We start from the raw sequence: 10,916 nt of genomic DNA, 5'->3' as shown, positions 1-10,916 counted from the left end.
CAGGCACAGAGCTCCCTCGAGGTGTAACTGTCCCTTGACCATTCCCTCGTCCCCTTTGTGGGGCAGCTCTGTCGGTCCAGCTGTGCCAGAGACTAGGCGTGACTCTGTGTCCTGCCACTCTGAGCGGGGCACCGTGTTGAAGTGCCCGCCTTACTGGCGGGACCTACATAAGTTAAGGACAGAGGGAGACAAATTTTGAAGACCCTTTTGTAGCCCGTGGACTTGCCGCCTTTCCTGCACAGCTGCCACGAGTTTGCGTCAGGAGCCGTTACATGTGCCTTAATGGTGCTTTTATTTTTATCGCTCCACCATTGCTGGCCGTGCCTTCAGCTGCCTTGACCCTAAGCTCTGGAATTCCCTCCCTAAACCTCTCCGACTCTCTACCTCTCTCTCCTCCTTTAAGACTCTTGTCACCTATCTTAATCCCTCCTTATGTGGCGCGATGTCAAATTTTGTTTGATAACATTCCCGTGAAGCTCCTTGGGATGTTTTCCTACATTAAAGGTGCTATTTAAATCCCAGTTGTTGTTGTGGTTTTATTCTAGCTGTAAGGGCCTCCTCAATCCTCCATAGAGCCCCACAAGAGAAATGTATTTCATCCAGCTCCACTGGATGAGATGGTTTCCTCTGTGTACCAGCTTCGTCCAATGACCAGTGTTTGTTTTACAATGACAAACCATTGAAATACAATATGGATTCATTCCATGTGGCATTCCTGGCAAATACCTCGGTGATCATCCAACCCATGCAGGTGTTCACTTGCAGGTGTTTGTATGTTAAAATGCAGGAGAACCACAGTCATTCGCAGATGCCTTTCATGTTGCTTTGCTTTTCTCTCCTTAGACCTGTACATGCCAGAGCCCACCAACATCCCCATTGAAAAGTTTGACCAGAGGGGAGAGATTGAAGTTGAAGCTCCGTTCTGGCCGACACCCAGTGGAAACGAAATCCCCGCCCACCTTCGAGACGACGGTAAGCGAGACAGGCATTTTACTCCAGCTGACCCACGTGTTCGCTTTGTACTGTTTTTACCCCCTTCATTTGCTATAATTGATGTCTTTGTTAAAGTGCCTTTGGATGCCCAGAAAGCAGAACAGTTTCAGTTGCATTGGAAGTGAATCATAGAATGCTCACAGCACAGAAGGAGGCCACTCAGCCCATCGAGCCCGTGCTGGCTCTCTGCAAGAACACTTAAGCTAGTCCCACTCCCCAACCCTTTCCCCATAGCCCTGCAAAAAAAATTTCCTTCAGGTAATTATCCAATTCCCTTTCGAAAACCACAATTGAATCTGCATCCACCACGCGATGAGGTTTTCAAATCATTCTTTTTTACTGTATTTGTCACCCAATTTCTCTCTTTTGACCACTCCTATCATCATCATCATAGGCAGTCCCTCGGAATCGAGGAAGACTTGCTTCCACTCTAAAAATAAGTCCTTATGTGGCTGAACAGTCCAATACGAGAACCACAGTCCCTGTCACAGGTGGGACAGATAGTCATTGAGGGAAGGGGTGGGTAGGACTGGTTTGCCGCACACTCTTTCCATTGTCTGTGCTTGATTTCTGCATGCTCTCGGCGACGACACTCGAGGTGCTCAGCGCCCTCCCGGATGCACTTCCTCCACTTAGGGCGGTCTTTGGCCAGGGACTCCCAGGTGTTCAGGGGAAGTTGCACTTTATCAGGGAGGCTTTGAGGGTGTCCTTGTAACGTTTCCGCTGCCCGCCTTTGGCTCATTTGCTGTGAAGGAGTTCCGAGTAGAGCGCTTGCTTTGGGAGTCTCGTGTCTGGCATGTGAACTATATGGCCTGCCCAGCGGAGCAGCTACGTGATCAGCTGCTGATTCATTACCGGGGCGGGGGGGGCTGGGGAGGTACAGTTTCCTGGAGGCCAATCGCCCTCCGGCACCTTGACGCATGTTTCGGCCCTGGCAGCCAGTATCAGCATGATGTTGCACCATAGCGGCCATCGTAGCCGAGCTCCACACCTGCACTGCCCGGAGTGGTGCTGGATAGTGACCAGGAGCAGGAACGCCAGCCAGTGTTCTCCCACCCAGTCCATGAGTTATTCAGATAAGCCCATGTAGCACAGATAGGGGCCAGTGACCCCCTGCTGGAAGCATGCTCGCCCTGAATAAACTAACTATAGGGATCAAGGGGTATGGAGAGAAAGCAGGAAAGGGGTACTGAGGTGAATGATCAGCCATGATCTTATTGAATGGTGGTGCAGGCTTTAAGGGCAAATGGCCTACTCCTGCACCGATTTTCTATGTTTCTAACCCCTGGGAGGAGAGGGGAAGGAGAGGGTATCCATAACCCCAGCAAGGAGCCAGCAGTTGCAGGGGAGGGTGAGAAACTGAGGCCGAATTTTTAAAGATGTTCAAAGAGGTGTTTCCGATCTGTAATATTTGAAAAAAATTGTTTCTCCTCACCTGTTTTAGTTCTCCATGAGATAACATTAATGTGTGTAATTAGTGATGCAGTGCTGGATTTAATGATCTCGTAAGAAAGCCTGTAAAATTTGCTGGCACCTGAGGGGATTCAGGAATCATGGCCTGTTAAATAAACCAGTAACACAGCGCCCTCTATAATTCAGTGACTGTCAGCAGTTCCCGGGAGACAGCTGCGGAAGACACAAACCATTGTACAACTATGAACTTTGTAAAGCATGAGTCAGCAGCCATTTCCCAGATTATGGCAGCCGACATCTCCAACTTTTACAGTTCCTGCTGCTCAACTGATAAAAGAGTTACTCATTTCTTAAATCCATTACACCCTAGACAGCCGCCGGAACTTTCCAGTTGGGTGAAGGCATATAACGGCGAAAGCAGATCCGCCACCCGTTGTACACCCTGTCTGATTTGCATGTGCATTGCAGCCAATGAATAGGACATTCAGGCAAGGTGCATAACTTGACCATATCACCAAATCCTTCTATTCATTTCTCCCTCATGTGCCCATCTAGATTCCCTTTAAGTGCATCCATGCAGTTTGCCTCAAATACTCCATGCGATAGCAAGTTCCACAATCTCTGGGCAAATAAGTTTCTTCCAAATTCCTTATTGGGTTTATTATTGACTATCTTATATTTATGGCCTCTAGACTTAGTCTCCCCCACGTGGAACCATCTTCTCCACATCTATCCAATAAATCCTTTCATCATTTTAAAGACCTCTATCAGGTCCCCTCTCGTCCTCTTTTCGAGAGAACAGAGCCCCAGCCTGTTCAGTCTCTCCTGATAGTTATAACCTCACAGTTCTGGTAAACCTTTTTTTGCACCTTCTCCACTGCTTCTATATCCTTTCTGTAATACGGAGTCCAGAACTGAACACAGTGGTCTTAACCAGGGTTCTGTACAAGTTTAACATCATTTCTCTGCTTTTGAAATCCGTTCCTCAAGAAAACAGTTGAGAAGGAGAGCAGCGAATTTAAAATGAACGAACGAGCACTGAAGTATAAAGAGCTAGTGACAGTATTGATTGAACATGTGCAGTGTCCCCCTGTCCTGTGGGCTGGCATGTTGAATGTTCCTCTGCCTCAGAGTCCTTTGTGTAAACCCCCCCCCCCCATCCTAACATGGTGTTGTTTCCTTCTTCGCCTCCTGTAGAGAACCTCCGTGTTAACGCGATAGGTGCAGACTATCCTCGGTATAATGAAGACTCTGCTATGCACTCTGTGGCGTGGGTGGCAGTGCCCATTATGATCGCCCTCATTCTCGTCATAGCTCTGCTGCTGGTCAACCAGAAGAAGCAGTGGATCCCAGTGCCCTGTTACAGAGCTCCGACAAAGGTACGGTGTCCTTGGCAAATTCCTCATTCTGTGCATGCTCTTAAATCTTGGTTACGGTAAAGTGTTGGGAGGGGTTTTCATTTCCCCGCAGTCGGACATCCCGAATAAATCCCATAAACTTCTAGTCTTCCAGCATCTAGCACAGCTTGTTTCAAAGTTTCCGAATGTTCAGATCACTTACCCCGATGATGGGTGTTAATCGCCACCTATTTGGGGTGAAGTCAAATCATTTTAGCCAAAGAGCCAAAGGGTTTTGTACTCACACTGACCTTTTTCACTAACATTGTCGACTGTCGCATAGTGGTTATGTTACTGGACTAGTAATCCAGCGGCCCGGATTAATGATCCGGAGATGTGAGTTGTGAGTTCAAATCCCACCACGGCAGCTGGGGAATTTAAGTTCCATTAAATAATCTGGAATTTAAAAAAAGCATGAAACTACTGGGTTGTTGTTTAAAAACCCATCTGATTCACGAATGTCCTTTAGGGATGGAAATCTGCCATCCTTACACAGTTTGGCCTATATGTGACTCCAGACTCACAGACCCTCTGAAATGGCCCAGCAAGCCCCTCGGTTGTATTCAAGTAGGTGGCTCATCACCCACCTTTTCAGGGGCAATTAGAGATGGGCAATAAATGCTGGCCTTGCCGGCAATGTCCACATCATGTGAATAAGTTTTTAAAAAACAAGTGTTACGGCCATGGTAGATTGTTAATATACTATGATGTAATTTGAAAACCTATTGTAAAAGTAACCATTCAAAGGTTCTGTAAAATAAAAGGCCTCTATCCCATCTCTTATTATTAATCTTATTAGATTTTTGGGTACTAAGGGACTCGAGGGATTATGGGGATCGGGCGGGAAAGTAGAGTTGAGGTAAATGATCAGCCGTGATCTTATTGAATGGTGGAGCAGGCTCGAGGGGCCGAATGGCCTACTTCTGCTCCTATTTCTTATGTTCTTATCTCAAGTAATTGTGTGGTGCATTTCTCCTAACTTTCAAGGGATCCTTAATTTGAAAAGAACTGTTACACCCCCGTTGATTTCCTTCCCCTTTAACATCCCACTTGTTGATTTTTTTGTGTGAAATATTTATACTTTAAACAGAGAGCATTGTTGACTTTCAGATAATTGACTGGGAAGAGTTACTGAGCCTCGTGCTGTGAGGGAGCAGAATTAACACATGGGGTTGGTTGAAGCTGAATCACTCTGGGTTAATTGCTGCATCTTTCCTGTTGTTAATTCAGTCCCATAACTCCTCAGAGCCAATTACCTGAATGTGCTTGCAACCTCACTGTTTAAGGAAAACTAATAAGAAGAAGCTGAGAAAAAAGGATGTGCAGATTCTTAGTTCTCGGTTTCAAAAGGAGGGCAGATGGTGAAGCTCATATGTGGTGAATGTAGTTTAGAAATATAAGGGCTGATTTTAAGTTTTGGGGGTGGCAGACAATGGGAGGTAGTGGATTACCTGCCCGTTATACACCCTGCCCGATTTTTCTTTCCATTAGGACTGGGCTCAGCTATGATGCCCTACAGGGTCAAATAGTACGCTGACGCTCAGTGTGAAAGCTCACAGATGAACAACAGGCAAGTTCTTGGAGGATAACTGGTGCCCACATGACCACACCCCCAGCGGGAAGGCCTGCACCCACGGGAGAGGAGGAGGCAAGGGACGGCAATTGGCGAGTGAGAAAATGAGGATGGGGTGTATAAAGAGCGGTCGATTTGCTCCCACCAACAATTAAAATGAGCCCTATATATAAACATAGTCCTACTGGACAGTGTCTGTGCCTGTGTGGGGGCCAGGCATGGGTCAGTTTTGAAATGTCTGCGACGCCCTAATAGTGGAATAGCGTGCGGACACTGAGTGTCCGTCCCCACACGTAGGGAACAGAAGCTTGAGCGAGAGGTCTTCCAGTGCCTGCGGGACTGCACCCCAGCACCTTCAGGAGAGGGTTAAAGCAGAGAATTGGAGCGGGAACAAATGTGGGACAGGAGGAGAATTGTCAGCGCGGTAAAAGAAATTGGCGTATTTGCTTATTATGTTTGAGGGATTGGGAATGATTCGATCTGAGTCTCGTTTATTCTGTTATATCCTAACAGCCCTCGTGTCTGAACAACCAGCTTGTGTACGTGGACTGTAAGAAAGGAACCATGGTTCAGGTGGACAGCTCCCAGAGGATGCTGAGAATGGCAGACCCAGACTCCAGACACAGCGGTTTATACAGCATGCCAAACACAAAGCAAAACAACTTGCAGGTGGACAGCTTCTATCAGACGGTGTGAGACACCTCTCTATGCAGAAAGACTTTTTTCTTTACCCGCTACAAAAAAAAACACAAAAAAAAAAATCACAAAAAAAAAAACAGCTACAATTGTGCACTTGCTTAATGGACTGTATTGGGTTTGTGAATTCATGTTCAAGCTCTGAGACTTTTAACGGGATGGGCTCCGTCTCACTCCTACAGTGTGCCAGAGAGAAACAAAAAAATCATTCCCGCTTTTCCTTGTGATATTTGACCAAGTGTTTCCTAGAACACTTTAGCACCAAAGTTAAAGTTACTACGGTTTTTTCTGCATGTAATATATAGCTGTAGCGAGGAGAAAGACATTGTGTGGAAGGGGAGTCCTTTCAGGTTGCCCACCAAGCAGCAACTTTCCAAGTTTGTGGACTCTTTAAGGTTTTCTCGCGCTCTGTACCTGTTAATGACAAAGCCTAACCCACTGAAAACTAGAGAAAAAGAGCCCTTGGCATGAACGTCCTAGAGTATGCCTCAAGTACAAACTATATAAGAGAATCAACATGGTTCCAGGCCCACCATAGAGACAACGTTTCCTGTACACATGGAAACTTAAGATAATATGGATTTTTTTGTTGTTGTTGTTTATAAGAGCATGGCAGATGTTAAGGGTGGGTTGATGGAGGCCATATTAAAGTGTACTGTGTGCTGCTTTTTAATGGCCTGTTGGTTGGCAAGGACAGCACAAGGCTGCGGCCTAAACCTCCTTTTTTTTTTGTTTTGTATGATATTAGCACTGGATCATGTAAAGATACCACCAGAGATGAGGACAACCACAGCAGGCTTTTCCCTGAAAGCTACCAGCCTCTCTGGGTGGGTTCCTAAGAGTTTCAGAAGGTGGAAATAGAAGAAACTTTGTTGGACAAAGTTCCTGCTCGATATTAAAAGAGAAAAAAAGACTGGGTTTTGTACTTACTGGTATGCAGACTAGAGACTGCTTCCGTGGTAGGAAGCTTCGTAATTATATATTACTCAAGCACCTTTTTTGAAGCTCAGAAAAAGGAGATTATGCTTTGTGAAACATTAGCATTATAGGAATATTTATGTTAATATATATTATGCTAAAACAAAAGTATTTGTACATATATATAATTTTCTATGTTTTCCTGTTTAATGTATTTATATCCTAGAGAGATTTTATGCAGTTTAAAAAAAAAATTAGCTTAACAGGCATTCCATTTTAGTGCTTGATGGCTCACAGGACTTGCAAATGGAAAGAGCATCTCATTTTACCGAAGATTTTGTGCCTTTTTGCTGACGGCTTCAGCATTGTTCTTGCTACTTCTGATTTCAGCCTATAAAGGGCTTTAAAGATCGTACAATGTGTCTCACAGTTATCCATAATACAGTACCAATGCTCGCCAATCTTCATTTTTGTTTTCTTAAAAGTCCCTCTTTTTTTGTGTTCCGCTAGTATTTCGTTGATTAACTTGTACAGCTTACTGTGTCAGTCTGTTGTTTGATTCCTGTTGCAATTTAACCATGAGGATATGATGCACTGGGCAGCATTTTTTTTTGGGTTCCTGTTATAAACTGTGTGCTTCGTATTTGTTTGTCTTTTTTCTTGCCCCTGCGGAGGGTTTGACGGGAAGTTTTCCTGCTCCAGGTCCCACTGGAATACACCAGGCTCTCTTTATCACAAAAAAATGTCTTCCCCAATGGCTCAGTGAATAAATGCACAGCCTGGCCTGGCACTAAGCCCACAGGTGTTGGGTTCAACTCTCAGGCCCTGCCCGAGGCAGCCGCCCCAGACAGGGCAGCGACAGGTGGGGGCACTGCAATGGTTGGGGAGGGGATGAACCAGCCAGGGTTCCTGCCTCTGCTCACCTTCCCCTGCCGTGAAGTGGAGGTGTGTGGGAGTTGGCTGTGGACACGGTCAGTGTCTGCTGTGATGGCGCCCTTCCAAGGTCAAGAACGTGGCAGGCACTGATTGCCTGAGCACACATGAAGAATGGTCTCTTCACCAAGGTACCGAAAGTAAACACCGTCCACAGAACGACGGCCTGGCGAGAGCAAACACCTTCAGGAAAGGGGGGGCTTTGAAAGAAAATTGCAATAAAATTGAATGGAATTAATCAGATTGTCTTTGGTCATGGGATCTGCACTGAGTAACTCCACATCTTCGGTGATTTCAACCTCATCTTAACTCACTTTGCTCTCTCTCAGTTCACTGCCCTCACTAAATCTCTCGCTTCATATAAACTCATATTGACGGCTCCCCCCTAACTTTCCATCTTATGTTGACTCTATTCGCATCATCTCAGTCACAGACTAGGCCATCTTCCATCACTTTGCTGTATCCCTCACCACGCACATTTCTCTTCCAAGCCTATTTCCGTTTGCATCAGCCCCTGGTAAAAACTCTTTCCCCCAACTCCCAACTCTAGCCTTTGGCCCTTCATTCACCAGAATACTTCTGCAACTGTTGATCAGTTCAATCACTCCCTCACCTCTGCCTTTGATGCTCATCCCCAGTAAAATCCTCACTCTCCCAACCTAGTCATTCCCAGTGGTATGGTCTCCATCATCACTCCCTCAAGTCTAAGGGCGCAGACTCAAACATACCTGCTGCACAATTGGCTTAGCCATTAATTACCAGATCTGATTGGAACACACGAAGTACGATCAGGCTCTGTTCTCCTCTGCCAAAACTGCTCACAACTCCAGGATCACCCTGAAGCCTAAAGGTAAATAACCGTCTCCTTAAACCCCTCCATCCTCACCTCCCAACAACAAGTGCGAGGAGCTCCTGGACCTATTTTTTGTCACTAAAATTGAGCCGATCTGTTCAGTTGCATCTGCTGCATGCTCCCCCTTCCCTTGCCCAACAAGCCAAGGTTCCTACCTGTCCTAGCCCTAAACTCATATCTTCTTTTGGTTTCTCTCCCATCTCTCTTCATGCCCTCTCTGAGCTCATCTTTGTCCATGAGATACACCTCCTGCTCTCTCAACCCTATTGCCACCAAACTGCTTACCACCCAACTTCCCTTCCTGGCTCCCAAGCTAGTTAACATTGTTAATGGTTCTCTCTCCTCAGGTATTGTTCCCCTCCCTTTTCCAACTTCATCAGCACCCCATTCCTCAAAAACACATCCTTGATCCCTCTGTGCAAACTCCAACCTCCCTTTCCCCCCCCCCCAGAGTCCTTGAACGTGTTGTCGCCTCCCAACTCCACGTTTCAATCTGTCCAATCAGGTTTCGCATTCGTCCAACTCTGGCCTTTTACTCATCCACCCCCCATCCCCAATCCTTTTGCCCCACAATTGGTGGCCGTGCCTTCAGCTGTCTAGGCCCTAAACTCTGGAATTCCCTCCTTAAACCTCTCCACCTCTCCTCCTTTGACACGCTCCTTAAAACCTACCTCTTTGACCAAGCTTTTGGTCACCCGTCCTAATATCTTCTCCTGTGACTCGGTGTCAATTTTTATCTGATTTATGCTCCTGTGAAGCGCCGCAGGATGTTTGTACTACGTTAAAGGCGCTATATAAATGCAAGTTGTTGTCAATTGGGGGGGGGGGAGATGGGTTTTTCTCCGGTGCAGGTTGTATTATGGGTAATGTGAAGAGCTCCAGATGGCATTGAAGGCATCACAAACACGCATTGTCTGAAAAGTTTGAGGGAGAGAGACAAAAAAAAAAGATGACATGCTTCCTGTTACCGAAGAGTTACTAGCAGAAGACAAACTACTGGAATGTTGGCATTGATAAGCTGGACTTTTTTCTGTAGTATGCCTATAGTATGGTGGTTATAACTTACTAAATGTATTAAAAAAATGACAGGTCTTGGCACTTTTTGTACTAATTACCCCTTTTTTGTGTAATACCTTTTTAAAGTGCTTTCACGAGAGAATCCATTACCCAGTTTGCTTTAATGTGAAAACATTTGTACTTTTGTTTCGTGATGGAATTCCCAAGTATTGTTGTAGATACTTGGGGTCAGAGCTTGCTGAACTTGAAGCTGAAAAAAAAGAATCTAATTTATTGTTTGACCTAATTTATTAATCTAAAGATTAATGAAAAGTTAGAACATTGCAAGATGTACGGTTTTTTTTTTGCGCTATTTGTACGGGAGGAAAAGAAAGGTGATCTGGTTTAAGTAAGGGTCGAGATTTTCCTGTCTACGTGACTTTTTCATTTTTCCCACCAAACTCTGGTTCCTCCCTGAACCCTGCCTTCCCTGCCCCCACTCCCTCCCCTCCCCTCCCCTCCCAAACCCTTCTCCCCGCTGCCTCCCTTGCATACAGGAATGGAATTCTTCCTGTCTGGTCAACAGAGATATGTTCTGTCCAGATGAATTCATTGTTCATTCCTTTCCCAACCAAAAGAGTTATGTTGAGAAATGTTTTTTTTAACAGGTATTGTTCACTGCTTGTGTTTTTTTTGTGATTGTGGTTGAATTCTGAAGACAAAAAAAAACTAACAGGATGCAGGACATATGGGGTAAGATGCTTTTTTAATATTAGAGGGGGAAAAAAAGATTGCTGTCCACTACGTACTGTATCCATTACACTCTTGTACTTTGGTTACTGTTGTGCTAATGTAAAATAATGCAAAATATTTCTAAAATAGATGCGTATGTGGCACTTGGAGTGCACTGCAGTTCCGCAGTTTGCTTGTTTACTTTTTTTTAAATGTACAGCATTTTCTTGTAAATTTGCTCTTGACAGCACAATAAACAACGTTAAACCCATTGCTACTGTCTATGGTTGTGATCCCAGCAAGCCTGAACTTGGAGCGGCTATTCCATGCCCACTTTACATAAGAACAGAAATAGGAGCAGGAGTAGGCCATTTGGCCCTTTGAGCCTGCTCCACCATTCAACAAGATCATG

General features: G+C 45.4%; 1 protein-coding gene across 2 annotated transcripts in view; it reads left to right on the top strand.

Annotated features, from left to right (window-relative positions):
• crim1 (cysteine rich transmembrane BMP regulator 1 (chordin-like)) overlaps nt 1–10,775 on the top strand; it is a 273,330-nt gene extending 262,555 nt beyond the window's left edge. Inside the window, exons 15-18 of one of the 2 annotated variants that reach the window (XM_070889247.1) lie at nt 844–972; nt 3,604–3,785; nt 5,890–6,045; nt 6,821–10,775. In XM_070889247.1, the coding sequence (XP_070745348.1) occupies nt 844–972; nt 3,604–3,785; nt 5,890–6,045; nt 6,821–6,835 (482 nt within the window). In that variant the 3' untranslated portion in view covers nt 6,836–10,775. Of the gene's footprint in view, nt 1–843; nt 973–3,603; nt 3,786–5,889; nt 6,067–6,820 lie in introns of both variants that reach the window. The other variant, XM_070889246.1, reaches the window with a different exon arrangement.
• Nucleotides 10,776–10,916: the final 141 nt, after the last annotated feature.

The sequence above is a fragment of the Pristiophorus japonicus genome, chromosome 9 (assembly GCF_044704955.1).
Source record: "Pristiophorus japonicus isolate sPriJap1 chromosome 9, sPriJap1.hap1, whole genome shotgun sequence".
Lineage (NCBI taxonomy): Eukaryota > Metazoa > Chordata > Chondrichthyes > Pristiophoridae > Pristiophorus > Pristiophorus japonicus.
Note: the sequence above shows the minus strand (reverse complement) of the source record. Positions and strands in the feature narration are given on the sequence as shown.